The following is a 16730-nucleotide window of genomic DNA, read 5'->3' on the forward strand; positions in this document are numbered from 1 at the left end:
GAGAAGTCTAATATTGGGCCCATGCCTCCAGGTGAGCACACAATCAAATGGAGCCGTTTGTTTGAAGACATGCTGCCTCCCTGCACACAGCTGTGGTTCAGTGATAACAGGGGGAGCTTTAATAGGTGAGGGCCCTTGTGTTTCCATTGCGTGCTTTTACCTTTGGTCATCAGAATTGGGCGTGTCGATACATTTTGCAGCTACATTATTCGTCATTCGCCAGCAGCCAGGCCACCAGTCCGTCATTGTAAGTCTGTTATCGTTTCAAGCCGAACCAAACTGTAGTCGTCAGTCCGCCATCTTTATTTTAACCACACTCACTAGAATTACCAAATTACCAACAGGTGCGCAGCTATAGGGGGAAAAGCCCCACAGTGCCACCTGTTGGTCACAAACCGAAACGTGACAATCTGCCAAGCACAGAGTTTTTAAGAGCGGTTACAGAACACACTATCAGCACCCGTCAAAATGTAATGAAATATATGAGGCCCTTTGGTAGACATACCCCCGCAGATAACCCTGCACATCAGATGGACTGCTACGCCGTTTAAAAAACTCACCTGCTGTATCCTCGTGAGTCTATCTGCCTTGCAGGTTAACTTGCAGAAGAAATCAGGCAGCTGTTCTTTTTTTTTTTTTTTGGTGTGACATATAGATGAATAAAATCTTCACGGCATGCATGACATGGCCATCCCGGGGAGTTTGGGACTGCCTGAGTCTGGCTTGATAAAGCAGCGTTAAAGGAAGAAAGTGAGCTGGAGAAGTCTAATATTGGGCCCATGCCTCCAGGTGAGCACACAATCAAATGGAGCCGTTTGTTTGAAGACATGCTGCCTCCCTGCACACAGCTGTGGTTCAGTGATAACAGGGGGAGCTTTAATAGGTGAGGGCCCTTGTGTTTCCATTGCGTGCTTTTACCTTTGGTCATCAGAATTGGGCGTGTCGATACATTTTGCAGCTACATTATTCGTCATTCGCCAGCAGCCAGGCCACCAGTCCGTCATTGTAAGTCTGTTATCGTTTCAAGCCGAACCAAACTGTAGTCGTCAGTCCGCCATCTTTATTTTAACCACACTCACTAGTCCCGACATGAGACTACATTACTGTCTCCCAATTTTGAACCGACAAATGTGTCACTGACAAACGTAGTGTCTCGTCGTCAATTTTCAGTTGTCTCGATGCGTTATCGCCCATGTGATGTGACATACTCAGCGACTGGTCGTGAGGTGTCTGGGACGCTTCATGACCACGACAAAAGTCTAGCACGTCTGAATTTTTGTGAGTACTGTATTGCTGCTTAGTGTGACATTTCTTACATCACCCTTCGATTGGTTGGTCAACATTGACCAATAGGAAGTAATGTACCTGAAATCTGATAGCATATATTTTTTCTGAAACTTTGTCACATAACAGTTACGTGATATTTTTGTGTGAATATGTTGTGTTGTCTGAATGAGACTGGCCATTATTAATGTTTGCAAATCATGTATCATGCGTAGAGGCATAAAATCTTGTCAATCTTGTCGCCACTTAATGGAAAAAAGATAGGGGTGGAGGTGGTGATGCTGCTTCATCAGATGCGTTAACTGTCTATTAAATACACTCTATTTTATTCCCAATTCAATGCCAGCTTGCGTAGTGACAGAGAAGCACGTTCTCGGAAGGGCCGCTGGTGGTCCCGAGCCGAAGCACAGTTCGGTAACCGACGTCCCAGAAGGCCGACCCCTGCAGCCGGCTTGCTGTCTCCGCCTCCGCCTTTGAACAACAACACGGGAGCGACCTCAGCCTGCCAGGCTCTACCCCGAAGACCCGTCCACGTTCAGCCTGCCCCCATCTCCCCAACCCAAACGCCATTACTTCAACTCAACGAGAACTTCTCCACGAAACGCCAAAAATGTTCTCTTTAACTCGGACGGTGGTAAAGTAGTTCCAGTTCTAAAGTCCAACAGGCGGCAGAGAGCGTCGCCGAGGAAGTTTTTCACCCCCAGTTTTCGGCCAGAAAGCTCAGGTCTCTGGGGAAAGGAGTGCATATGATGTGGATCTGGTACATTCTACTCGGCTCGAGAACAGTTGGTAAGTTTTTGAAAACTTAAACGTAAACTAATGGTGGGTGATGCGCGGTGGGATAGCAGGGAGTGAAGAGGAGGGGGCGACGTGGTGAATGTATCTCTCCGCCGACAAGCTGCAGAACTTTTGATCCACCTCGACCGAATGAATGTGCGTCTTAAGCGTCAACATAGTCTAGTTTCGCATATGGCTCATTGGTCCTTTTTTTAAGAGTGACGAGCGACAGGCGCGTTGCTCAAGCCACCCTCCACGCTTGCCATCCTGTGTGCGATTTACAGCAACGAGTTGGAGCCTGCTGAACGGCGACCACACTGACAAACTGTTCCCCGAGCGGGCCATGGCAGCCGGGCCATTACAGAGCTAACGTAGGCGGCTTCACCAGGGCTCATAACGGGACACTTGGTACTTGACTCCTCGACTGCATTTGTGCTGTTTTTCCAATCAGTTGAGGTTGCAAAAGTTGTATCTATGTACAACTACAGATTGAAAAAAATATTCTGGTAAAAGTAAGACGGATTTAACAATGTATTTTTAAAGTAGTCAAGTGCAAACTCTGAAATCTACTTAAATACTAAATTAATAATGTGTTTTCTTTCAATTATATACCCATTTTGATATCTAAGCATAATAAAGGAGCTTGCACTGAGAAGGAAAGAAAAACAAAACCCTGGACACAACTTGGATGAAAGCTAAACCTGACAGGATAATGACAGCAAACATGGTCTGCATGAGCAAAACAAAACGTCACAAAATAAATGAATCAATCAATTAGTGTCGTTTATGACAATACAATAAAATAAACCTCTGCCATCATTATCTTCCTGCATTACAATGTTTTACGTTGTTTATATCTTGTAGTTTATATATTTATCTAATTTTTTACTGATTTTTTCATAATTTAAATACATTTTGCAATGAAGAAAGAGCTGCTTTCAATTTCATTGTACACTTAATTGTACCCATTTTTCAGATTTAGACAGATAATCATTTGAATGCCTGAAGCTGGTGCTATTTGACATGGAAAAACGTTTATATCCCGATTAGGGGTGGTATTGTGGAGATTGTTTGTCGATCCGGTGCTTTAAGTGTAGTCTTCTCTCCGTTTTTTTTGTTTTGTTTTGTTGTTGTTTTGTTTTTGTTTAGAAAAACACCAAAACAAGAATGTTAGTTCACACTGCTCAGATTTGTTTTGCAACTACAATAACATGAATGTAAAATAACCCAATAAATATAAAAATGTCCAGAAAACAAAATGGTTTGAAAAGAAAGCATTTTAATTAAAGTTAAATATTATTTAAATAATAATTTCGTCTAATACAGGTGTAAAGCATAGTGTGGCTAGACATTTAATCAGGACAGTCCCGGTTTTGAGCCTGATATCTCGAGTGTCAGTAGATTTCACCAGCCACATTGTTTTGTCCCACTTTAACACAGGTCCCATCCTGGCATTCCATTTTTAACTTTTTTTTTTTTTTTTTAAGTCCAGACAGCAAGCCAATTGTTTGGGCCATTTGCCTCGGATTCCAAAGCTTTCCGCGGAATTGAATGCAGTCCGCGTAAAATAAGAGTGAGTTGTAGAATGTTACATTTATATGTGATATTCATCCCGACAGCTAGATGTTCGGCTATGTTCACACGGCAGGGCGTGATGCCAGATTCAGATATTTTTTAATAAACCTACTCTTTTTATGTTCTAGTTGACATTCCAAAAACAAATGCATCCTCTAATGCAGTGGTTCTTAACCTTGTTAGAGGTACCAAACCCAACCAGTTCATTCATATGCACATTCACTGAAACCTTCATTAGTGAAAAACAAAAATATGACTTTTTACAAACTCAAGACATATAAAAACACACATTTATTAAAAACAGAACAAAAGTAAATACAATTTCAAGACACAAGTATCAGTTTTTTAAATCTAACGACATACTATCACGACAGTCACACCTCCATGGCGGAGGCTCCGTCGAACCCCTGACACCGATTCACCCTCTGGGGTTCGATCGAACCCAGGTTAAGAACCACTGCTCTAATGTGAACGTGTCCGTGTTGTGACACGCATGCGCACAAAGCACTCAGTCGAGTGACACACGCAAAAGACGTTGACGCACGGCAGTGTTTATGGAAGTAAATATGATCCAATGTGTTGGTGCACTTTTATTTGTAGTCTTACATCGAGTAAGGAGCGATGCGGGAGGTGAATAAATTATTGTGATGAAATGAGGCAACACTTTTCTTTCTCTTAATTTCATGGAAATGTCCAGCAAAGATGATGTCACGTAATGGAGACGTTAACAGGTTTTAATTTAGACAATCTTGTCACTGTAGTAGAGTAACAAGGCTGGAGCTAACTTATGTTAGGTGGGATACACAATTTCCTCACAATATTTCAATGATCATTTGTACTTGTGGCAATGTACATTGAGCAGTGTTGTTGCGCCAATAAATCCGTCCATCCCTCCAGGCATGACCACTCAAACCAAGAATCACCAATCTTTTACATGCATGCAAATGTTGCATTCAGCGTAAATCGATCCGTCATGCCAAGAGTAAAACGCTCGGATGCTACGTTTGTAATGGCCCGATCGAGGGGAAAAAAAATGCATGTGTAAAGGTCCAAATCGCTTGTTACAAAGCCCCATTGGTTTAATTGAGTGCGATCTCCACATTACTCCACTTGCCACAGGTCACCAATGCAATTTTATTGGACATTTCTAAGAAGGGGCGGAGTTAAGTCTTGGCCAACTCTGGGTTGGTCTTTAAGCTGAGAAAGAGCAAAACGGCCAGCAGATGGCAGCATTGTGACTCTTGGATGAGATCGCAGTGTATCAAAACAATGTGGACGCTTGTGAGCATGGCGGAGCTCTGGAAATTCGACCGTTACTGGCAGCTTGTGATTGATCAAAGTATGTCATGTTAAATGTACTACTAATAGTGTCACGAAAGAGAAACGATATCGGCCATTACATTTAGTAGGAGAAGCAATGATGTAATGGACATGTACTGTACATACACAGACACATGTATGGTATGAAGCACGCACACACAGTACAAAATACTACTATTACCTCCACTACTACTACTACTACTGTTACTACTACTACTACTACTACTACTTCTACTTCTACTACAAAATAGCGTGAAAGTTATTTCAAATGGACAACAGTTTCAGTGGTGATATTTGTAAATATCTTCTTTTGCCACCAAAAGCTCATTCTTTAAGATTTCATTCACAACACACTATTTTACAAGTAGATACACACAGATCACACTCACAGATGATCTGTACAAGAGTCAGCATTATAAAACCCTTTTTGCTACCCTCTCAACTAAAACAGCTATGCTTTAAACCAGGGGTGCCCAAACTTTTTTGAGTGAAGATCTACTTTTCGATCAACCAACCTGCCGCGATCAACCAGTTACCGCGCACGCGCGCATACGCACGCCGTGATGCGCAATAGCCTGACGCTGAGGCATGCGACGCACTTAGGCAGCTGTTCACGAAGGTAGCTCACGCATACCGTTTTAAAATGCTTCTCTCAGCCCTCCAGATTCCCATTCTTTGCCCGTTCCCTTGGTGAATTATAGAAAACTGAATGAGAATAATGATAACGATAAGAGATATAGCGCAACAACTCTTGTCACAAGCTGCAACTGCAGACTGCTAAGCGCTAACAACTTCCGGTGACGCAGTCACACGTCACCATAGGTTAAAGATGACCTGCTTTCTTTTCTTTTTTAAGTACTTTTTGTGAAAGAGAGACTGATTGAATTATTAGGGTGCGGTGTGCATTCACACAAAAAATATATTACTAACATGCACAGAGACACAAATGTTTTTTCTCCCCCTCCACACCCCTCGGATCGACTTGGGACCAGTTCTTGATCTACTGGCCAATCGCGATCGACGTAATGGGGCACCCCTGCTTTAAACAAAAAGTGCCAGAACAGGGAATAAAACACCTCCAGTGTGTGAAATGCCAACGTGAAGGGAGCTTTGGTGTATTTTGAATGGAGAAGATTTACTTTGGTGATTTTGGAATGCATTGTTATTATTATTTTCTGTTTAATGTACAGTGCTTTGGTACCTCTGCGGCTACTGTGAATTTTTGCTGGTAAATAATGTGGTGAGATGCTTTGCTGGATTTTGCTCTCCTCAAATAAGGAATGCTGTCAGTTTACTTTGTATTGTAGTTTGTATATCAATCTTATAGCTGTCTCTGATTTAAAGTAGTTTGGCAGACTTATGTTCATTTTGCACAGTCTTTAAAGAGTTGCACAGCACCAAACATCCATTGTCTCAGTCTATTTAATCATTGTAAACATCTTTTACAGCATACAACTCTAACAATTGCTTTTACCTACCATAAACCATGTTTCGTTATACTTCTCTTAATATCTTGCAATGAAAAGGTCTCCTTTTGAAACAGACTTGGCCTTGTGGTTTGGTGCTTTGCGCAGTTTCGAAGGTGATCAGATCAGACAAGATGAATTGACTGACAAAATACCAATCTGCTTTGTGGTTTCTTGATTTATTATCTGAAAGATAAAAATGAGGGTGGCGACACAAAAGACTTGTATTCTGTTCACGAACTGGATGCTTCCTATTTAATCAGTCAGTTTGTGATCCATTAGTGCTACCAGAACATACACCCGCACACAAACTCACATCCAAACGATTAATTTGCAGCCAACAAGACTACATATTTTGGTCAATTCCCCCATTGAGCAGAGCCTAGCCCGAAGGGTGGGGGCACATGAAACTCATGGCGGAAGTGAGGGGAGGGGGGGAAATTAATATCCTACAGACAGCACATGCTTCGCTCCATATATTCGCCTAGCACTGCTGATCCCATCTTGAATGGTGCCTTGCAAGCAAGTGTTATCATTGACAACATTTACATTACGATGGTCCAGTGGTACCCAGAGGTACTGCGTTCAGTTCCAGCTCCGGCCTCCCTGTATGGAGTTTGCATGTTCTCCCCAGGTCTGCGTGGATTTTCTCCGGGTATTACAAAAATATGCATGGCAGACTGGTTGAACACTCTAAATCAGGGGTTCCCATCACGTCTATCACGATCGACCAGTAGATGGCGGACTGGTCCCAAGTCGATCGCGATCAGAGCTGTTGCACTATATCTTTGATTGTTGTCATTATTCTCATTCAGAGTTTGTTTCATGTACAATTCACCGAGGGCACGGGCAAAGAATAGGAATCTAGAGGGCTGAGGGAAGCACTTTAAAACGGTATGTGTGAGCTACGATAGTTAACAGGCTGCAAAACTGCGTTGCATGCCTCCGTGTCAGACTGTTGCTCATTATGGCGTGCGTGTGTATGTGCGTGCGCGGTAACGGGTCCATCGTGGGAGGTTGGTTGATCGAAAAGTCGATTTTCGGTCCAGAAATTTTGGGCACCCCTGCTCTAAATTGTCCCTAGGTGTGTGTGTGAGCGTGGATGGTTGTTTGTCTCTGTGTGCCCTGCAATTGGCTAGCAACCGGTTCAGGGTGTCCCCTGCCTACTGCCCGAAGACGGCTGGGATAGGCTCCAGAAGACGCCATTTTGAGTACATTGACTCCGCAGCCGCATTGGATGTGTTCTCTTTGGAGATGTATCGTCCATTATTGAATTAGTCCAGAATTATTGCTTTTGAAAATATGTTGTTATCCTAGTGCAGTTTTACGATATTATTTGCCAAATTTATGGCGAATATGAAAGCTGCATACAATATGGCGACTGGCCTGACATATTGCTTCGACCTGGTTCACCAATTCTCTCCTACAGACTTGACAAGGAAAAGGAAAATAATATGTATATTCATTTTAGATATCCAAAGAGTTCATAGCTCACACAGAATCTTCTATTAAATGGTTCGAATGGCTCTTTAGTTGCAGACACAAATGTAAATACCGTATTTTCCCCACTAAAGGGCGCACCTAAAAGTCTTCCATTTTCTTAAAAGCTCACAGCGCGCCTTAAAACCCGGTGCGCCTTGTGTATGGCCATTACGGTAATATGTCGACCGCCAAATGGCTCCTTGCTGGACACATGCAATAGAACACGAAAATAGAATAGCGGCAAGAGAGTTCAACGTTAACGGGTCAATGTTATAACTTGCTGTTGGTTCAGTGAACTGTGTCGCTGCTTTATTAAATACGTTTTTGTTGCAGCTCCGAAAAAAGGAGAGCTGTGGTGTTGTTTTTTTAAAACACACTTTATTAATGGTTTTCACAGTCTCAACAAATGCAGGTACGTCTTTGTCCATCTCCGTGCCTTCTCTTCTTCCGTTCGACTCGTACTGACATCTGATGCCTCTGTTTGCATTTCCTTGAGCGTAGCTCCATCTAGTCGATGCATTGTAGATTGTTTCTTATAATCCGGTGCGTCCAACATATGAAAACAATTACAAAATAGGCCATTCATTGAAGGTGCGGCTCATAATCCAGTGCAACTTTTAGTGTGGAAAATATGGTTTGTCCTTCCTCACTTGCCATACGGTGACGCACCATGACAGTCTATACGTAGGAATCCAAACGTTGCGTAATGTGCCAAAACTGTGATCAATGGTCACCAAAATTTATGTTGTCATATTTATGCTCACATCAATCTTTGAAATTATGAGAATGATCGGCCAAGTCCTAGAGATTTAGTGTTTTCCTCTTTATTGAGGCGCTCACTACAAAGCTTATGTCACTTCACGAGAAACGTGAAGAAAAACAATATATATATATATATATATATATATATAGATTTTTTTTTTTTTTTTTTTACAATATTGTATTCATGCAGGCATTGGTCTTTGTGAAAGCAAAAGCAAAAAAACGAAGATAATGCGGATGCATTTTTTTTTCTCTTTAACCCTTGTGTGATGTACTGCTTGAGTGGTACGACACTGGATCCATAGCTCAAATTTCAGTCTAAAATAGACTGTCAGCAGCTAAAGTGCCTGTCAGGGTGTATATGAGACAACAACAAAATAGCAAATGACTGCTGATAATGGGGACAGCAGGCTGGCCAGCTGTCAATCTGCCTGGGCAGCAAAAACAACACAGGGGACAAATACAGCGTCCTTTTCTCATGGAGTGGATGTTTAATGAAGATAAAGGGCAGCAATCAAAGCATTTAAGCAGAGAAAACTGAAGCTAATGTGGTGTTGTCAGAATAAAACAAGCTCCAGCTCATTAACACCTGTGTCATGACATCTTTCTAGACTGTATTAGTCCTTGCAAACTCAAAAAAATGTGGTTTGGTGCTTAACGTACTGAAAATCAGCATAAGTTGCTGACTTTAGTGGTTGTTGCATTTACAGCAGTATGCTCTTTGTATTTTAGCAGAAGCATATTTCTCAAGCAAAAATAGGTCATCCATTGAATTCAATTTTATATCAAACAAAAAAAAAGTATTTTATCTTCAATGTGCCATGTATTTTATCATTCCATATTTCTCTCTGCTTTTTACTGCTCAAAGCATGCCTTTATCGTCTTGCTTATTATGATTGTGGCTTCATAGATGCAATGATGTGAGGCTGCTGCAGTTTAACTTCCAGATAGAGGGTGTTTAAATTATAAAAGTGCACAACAGTAAATCACTTCATGTGAGATTAGTGAGATTTGACAATGAAGGCAGAGAAATTATGTAGGGACTAGCTGCCTGGTAGGGTATGGTTACAAAATGAGTGTTCTATCTATAAAACACAAACCTTTTGTGCAAGTTTAGTTCATGAGCGCACAGCTACTGTACTGTCCATGGATTCAGATTTTTACTAGGAATGTCCTGATCATATTTTTTGCACTAGAGTCCAAGTCACCTGCTTTTGAGGATCTGCAGAACCTGAGTCTTTATCCGATATCTCGGCAATGTAGCGCATGAAACCTCTCAAAAGGTAATAGGTATAGAATGTAACCCCACCCCCCCCCCCGAAAAAAAATCCTAATTTTAATTTTTTTTGAAGACCCTTCAACGAAAAGAAAAAGGCAATGCATGAATGGCCCAAGTCAGTTTTTAACTTTTTTTTTCATAAAACACAAAAAAATGAAATACGTGTTAAGCTAAGGATGCAAATGTTTTTTGGAAGAGGTGGCCAGTGACATTACGTTTAGAGGCTGATATACATATATATGTGTGTGTGTGTGTGTGTGTGTGTGTGTGTGTGTGTGTGTGTGTGTGTGTAGATAGAGAGAGGGAGAGCGCGATAGTGTCATTAAAATCCCGACTAAATGATGTCAACACAGCACTGATCAGTATCCCCACCAAGAACATCACTGAGACTAATCGGCTGATCTATGCAGGAGTATCAGTTATCCAACAGATGATTGGCCAAGCGACAAACAACCGGAAGGAGCATGGGCCACCTCCATGGAAGAGAAGGCAAGAGGCAAAAGTCAGGGTGACCTGGGAAAAAAGTTAGCATCCTAACAGATCAAAGCACAGCACTGAAGCTTAAGAAAGAACTGCCCAAGAAATACAGCAAGATGAGAGACTTGAGACTGCCCAGCAAAGATTCACAACCTTGGCTACTCGCCTGAAGAGGTACAAGAGAAATGTAGAGGCCAGGAGAATAAACATAATGTTCTCCAACAACCCAGCTAAGATCTACTCTCAGCAGCAAGGTAGCAAGACCGAAACAGACCCACCCAAGGCTGAGACAGTGTAACACTGGAAGCGTATCTGGGAGAAGGAAGTGTCACACAGTACCAATTACCCGATGGCTGGCAGATCTACAAACAGGGGACAGCAATGTCCCAGATCAAGAACCAGTCATCATAACAGTGGGAGATATCCAAGCAAGAACTGGACAGCACCAGACCTCGACATGATTCATGCCAACTGGCTAAAAAAGCGAACTGCTCTTCATGATGTAGTGGTGGTGGATAAACATCAAGAGAGTAGTCGTAGTATCTGTAGCAATTCTGAATTATAGCTACATCCAGAAAAAGGAAGACAAAAGGATGGAGAAAATATGGAGGGTAAAGACAACAGTGGTGCCACTTGCCCCAAGCTAAGATCAAGGTCCCAGTTTGAAAGAGACACCACCCTGGTGGTGTGTGTGTGTGTGTGTGTGTGTGTGTGCGTGTGTGTGTGTGTGTGTGTATACACCGGTATATATGTGTATATATGGTTGTAGGTGTGTATGTATATGTGTGTATGTATGTATGTATGTACACATTTATATTTCTTATTGGTGACCAATGTCATAAGTGTCATATTTGCATGTGTAAATGCACACATACCTGTAGTCTAGATGAAAGCATTGCAGCAAATAGTCACACATTTGTAAATTCTTGACCAGCATGTGGTATGCACAGCCTGTGATTCTGTCAAAATCAGTCAAGTAGGTAAACATTAAATTTCACCGTCATGGAGTTCTCATCAGCACCGTGTCCTCTTTGGGTCAAGGGCTCATCTGCCCTGAAGGAACAGCACAGTAATTATGATGGATCATGATAGAAACCTCCTTGGCTGACCTCTGTCGGCAGTAACATTCTTCACTGCGCCTGCACGCCCTCAAACATTTACATTAAAAAGCAAAAAATTAGTTGTTTTTTTTTGGGGGGGGGGGCGGTCATTCTGGATCGTAATCTCGCTGGATGTCATCATACAAGTGCTCCGTAAAACAGATGTCCATCCACCGGTATATCCAGATTAACAATTGAAATGTGAAGCAATATTAAGCCACCAGATGGCAAAAAACTCTTGCTGGGAACAAACATTACTACAAATACAGGAAATGTTTCCTTTGACTTTCATCGGGCCTGCATTTGAATTATTCATGTGCATGCATGCATCACGTGGAATAATACACATGCATGGAATGCATACAGACGTGAACCCTTACATGTTGTATAAATGGAACCGTTGTACATCTGCGATCCTCATGCAGTCCTAAGCGGTCTGCTGATGTGCAGTGCGAAAAGAATGAATCAGCCTTTGTGTTCTGTCCAGACAGACTGACAACCAGTGATAAAAGCACCACGTTGCCTTGTATATCTTTGATGGAATAGGAGACACCAGAATCTCCACAAAAGAGTGCAAGACTGTGAATGCCCAGACTCTTGAGAATAGAAGACCGCCTAATTAATTTGAATGTCCACACTGAGGTTGCCCATGAATCTAATGTGCATTTCTGTTTTGATGATGACCATGGAAAATGCTTTAAAAACTATCTATAGTGGTGTTATCAGTTTTATTTCCTGTCTCTTGAATTGAATTGCAGTGGGTGAAGCTACACTGGTATTAAGTCAAAGTTCTCCTGCTAAGTTTAAGTACAGCATTTACGAGAAGTAGGGTCATGTAAACACATGCATAAATGTGGCTTCTTTTTATTTGATTGAAAATGTGTTCACGTCTTCTTTGCAGCATATAAAATAAATGATCTTTTGTCAGGCCTCGTTTGTTGCAGATAAACTGATTTACCGCTCAAATCACTGTCAATCTTTCACATGAAATTACAGTATATCCATTATGTAATACTCCTATTCATCAGTATTCATGTTCATGCTCTAATCCCCCCCCCCCTCCCCTGACAAAAAAAAAGTGGGGGCGACCAGAAGATGTGCTGGTGAGGCTTACTGAGAAAGTTGGTTGCACCACTGCTACCGGTGGTAAAGTAAGTGGCGAGTCTTTTGGGGAGGTGACCCGACAGAACAGGCACTAGCCATGTATATTCATGTTGCAATATGATAAGTTTCAATGATTAATTCTTGTCTGTGAGGATGATTATTATGTTGTATTTATACTATATTATTTAAGCCTTTAAGAAAATGTTTCTTCTTTATACGTACTTTTGTTTCATGTTGTTTTTTTTAAATTATTCTATGTATTTATTTTTTCAGTATAAAATTTTAGTGAAAAGTCAACTTTGGACATTTTCTGGGTTTTATATTGTGTTCGAGCCATTCTTTATGTAAGGATTTAATGTAATGTGGCCCCCGCACTAAAAAAAAAACAAAAAGTACACAGTGAGACGAATTTACTTTAACCTCACATCTTAGCCCAGAGACTCTCAATGGATTCACATAGAAATATAATTTTACTGTGACCTAGCTCTGACCGTCATTACCAGAACACATTCACTACCTATTGCTCTCATGACATTTCTCGGCCTATTCATGCCTTTGCTTGGCACACCACCTCTGTGCTTGAGTTGGCCTTTTACAGAGATCACATAGATAGTAATCTTTGGGGAATGACCTTTCGTAACAGCATCACCAGCCAGAGAACCCTGTTCAAACCCTGTCAAATAGTATTTGCCTTTTAAAACCAATCCCTTCATTTGGTTGTTGAAATACGCACAAATGAAAGCCTGACATAATGATAAAGACACCACACACTATGGTCATAGTCTCTCTGGTGCAAACCCTTTTTTCTGGGACTTTCTCTCTCTCTCTCTCTTTCTCTCTCTCTCTCTCTCTCTCCCTCTCTCTCTCTCCCTCTCCCTCTCTCTCTCTCTCTCTCTCTCTCAGTTGATCCTACTTTCTCCATTGCAGCTTGCTTTTGCCTAGCTACACAATTAGGAGTTAATTGCTAGTTTGTAACCGAAAAGATGGACAAAAGCGGTCTATTTAGTCTTGTTTAATTCATCACTTTTTGAGCTAATGGTTTTTCTTCTGTCTCCCTCTTAACATATATTCCTTTGATGATTCATCCTGAATTTAAAATGCTAAAAACATTAAAGGGAAATTCTTTTTTGATTATGTACTGTCGCGTCATTGTTTGTGAATAAACTAATGTAATGAATAATGTAAAGAATAAAACTGATTAATAGAAAGCCAAACATTTTACCCGCTGGGAAATGGATTCATAATGACAGTGGAGTAATGAGAAGACTGATCTGTCCATTCATCCATTTTCAACACCGCTTATCCTGTTCAGGGTTTCGGGTCGCTGGAGCCTATCCCAACTGACTTTGGGCTAAAGACCCACCCTAAACTTGCCATTTACACTCAGATTCACACCATCACTGAACCAACGCTGCTTGCACCCGTGAGGCGAGTGTACACCATTAGTGACTGGGCTGCACGCATGTAGCAGATGACTTTCCTCAAGTCAACTCAGTCGTGTGTATGGCCTCCATCTTCTTGTATGAACTGTCGACATTGCTTTCGCATTTTTTTTTGATGACAGATGGCCTCACGGGTCTAGATGGACTCAATCAGCTTCTGGACTATCTGTGGTGCAACATGATTGCAGTGAATACAATGATATAAGATGTCCCAGAGGTGCTAGATTGGATTCCAGTGTCATCAGAAGCCTTCCTTATCCTGAGATACTGACACACTCTTGTCTCACTCTTGAGGCATTGTCTTGTACCAGAACCATCTCACCGCAACAGCATGTAATGAATATGTGTTGTAAAACTGTCCATTATTCCTCACTGGCTTCTTCCGAAAATGCCCACGATTGAAGTCAGGGGTGCCCAATACGTCGATCACGATCAACCGGTTGCACTCAGACTGGTCGATCGCGAGGGGTGTCGAGGAAAATGCGGGGTATCACGATATTTGCGAACCAGGAAATTCGGCAGAGCGAGCCCTCTTTTAGATTAGAACGTTGCAACAGAGATTTATGACTCCTGGGGATTTTTTTGTTAAAATAAACAAAGTAATTGAAGTAGGCCTATAACAATAACGTTTTGCAGACTTTCTTTTAATTCTCAAGGATATTGAACATTTGCATTGAAACATAGAAAAATAAAATATCTTATAATACTATATATATATATATATATATATATATATATAATATATGCCAATTCTGTATAGTGACAGGAAGTAAACTCAAATGTTCTTTCATTGGATTGCATGAAGTACAATCGGCCTGTATATCCACTGTTGCCGCTCATCCAACAGAATAAGTCATGGCTCCCTGCAAGTACTGCATATCAGCTTTGTGTTCAATTGAACAAGCCCAGATTTTGCAGTGAGCATGGCTTGACACTGCGACAGATATGCTCGCAAATGTGTCCAACTTTTCAGTGTGTGCTAGTCGAAGTTTAATCTGGTCGTACAGCATGAGTACATGTTTTAATGCTCCTCGCGGTACATACAGTGAAGGCGATCCAACTCTGTGTCCATGTAAGAGGCAAAACATTGATTACTGAGTTATCTGTATCTCTGATAATTTTGGCGAAGCCGTTAGGACATAAAAGCCATGTTTTGTTTCATTTGCCTCATGCCAAATGCGTGGCAACTGAATGAATGTGCCCATCCTTCATAATGTGTTTGAAACTGGAAACAGCACGACTGGAAAACTGTTCCAGGCATTGTCTCGAAGCACCCATATACAAGTTTTGTGCACAACCAGTTAGTGCGTCGGCCTCACAGTGCAGAGGTCCAGAGTTTTATTCTGGCCCGTAAACTCTCTGTGTGGAGTTTGCATGTTCTCTCCTGTGCCTGTGTTGGTTTTCTTCAGTTCTTCCGGTTCCCACCCACATTCCAAAAACATGCATAATACTGTAGGTTAATTGACCACACAAAATTGTCCCTCGGTGTGATTGAGAGTGTGAACGGTTGTTTTTGGAATAGGCTCCAGCACATCCACGTGGCTTGTGAGGATAAGTGACTTGGATAACGAATGGATGGATATAACTTGACTCCTATCTGTGACTGGCTCCAAGTTACTCCTAAGTTCATTCAGAAGCTCCGAAATTGATTCACTGAATAGAAGATATGTCCTGACAATTTTGAGTTCTTGGGATTTCAAAAACGTTTGCTCTAGCTGATGAGTTCTGCTCGCCACCTCTCGCACAATGCTGTCACTGCTTTTTGTGCTGGTTTGCACCTGCCTTTCAGACACAGTATTTAAAGATTCAGAATCAGTCATTCTGATTTATCTCAGGCGTGATCTCATTGCATGCCCTACATTCACCTTTTTGAATGTACTCCTTCCAGAACATGCAAAATGAATTGCATGGCAATTTTGAGTGTTTGTGAAACAACAAAAAAGCAACAGAAAAGGCAAAACATAGAAATGGGAAACCCATAGATTGTTGGAGGCAGGGAAAGGCTGGGAAAGCCAATTACCTTGTGCATACATTTTTCACTTTACTGTCTATTTGCATTCATGGCTTCCTTATTCTAAATCTGACCCTCATTAAGGCCAGACTTGATCTGTTGCTTTGTGAATTCTTTTGCCTGCGTACCTCTGGAGGGTGCCTTTAATGGAAGAAGGCCAGCTTTACACTAGTGCTTACTTTAACTGCAGGCTTCAGTGAGCTTCACGAATATACTGGAGCATCTTCTCCCTTCATGCAAGTGCACACAAACGCACTAATGTACACACACGCTCACAGGGACAGCAAAATCACCTCCTGCTGCTCCACAGAGCCTGATTATGTCTCCAGCCCAATGAGAGTAGTGTATAATTTAAAGTGTGCTCTTCATCTGAGAACTTGTGAAGCCTGAGTATTGTTATTCAGAGCTTGGTAATGAACTTCTCCTTTTCCTTTGTTCTCAAAACTTCACACTAACAATTTTAACAACATTTTTACTAACTCAATTTGCATTCCACTTTACAAGTTTCCACTTTACAAGTTGCCTGATATATATATATATATATATATATATATATATATATATATATATAGTAACGTACCTTACCGCCCGCAATGTAGCCGGGCAGAACATTGCTCGTAAAGCTATTTTGTGCACTACGAGTGGCTGTTT

General features: G+C 41.5%; 1 protein-coding gene across 3 annotated transcripts in view; it reads left to right on the plus strand.

The window, feature by feature from the left end:
* The first annotated feature begins 1640 nt into the window (after positions 1-1640).
* LOC109530445 (low-density lipoprotein receptor class A domain-containing protein 3-like) overlaps positions 1641-16730 on the plus strand; it is a 39217-nt gene continuing 24127 nt past the window's right edge. For all 3 annotated transcript variants that reach the window (XM_019894176.1, XM_019894175.1, XM_019894178.1), the window contains exon 1: positions 1641-2073. In XM_019894176.1, the coding sequence (XP_019749735.1) occupies positions 2031-2073 (43 nt within the window). In that variant the 5' untranslated portion in view covers positions 1641-2030. The remainder of the gene's footprint in view (positions 2074-16730) is intronic.

Source organism: Hippocampus comes, unplaced genomic scaffold, assembly GCF_001891065.2.
Source record: "Hippocampus comes isolate QL1 unplaced genomic scaffold, H_comes_QL1_v1.1 scaffold104, whole genome shotgun sequence".
NCBI classification, from domain to species: domain Eukaryota; kingdom Metazoa; phylum Chordata; class Actinopteri; order Syngnathiformes; family Syngnathidae; genus Hippocampus; species Hippocampus comes.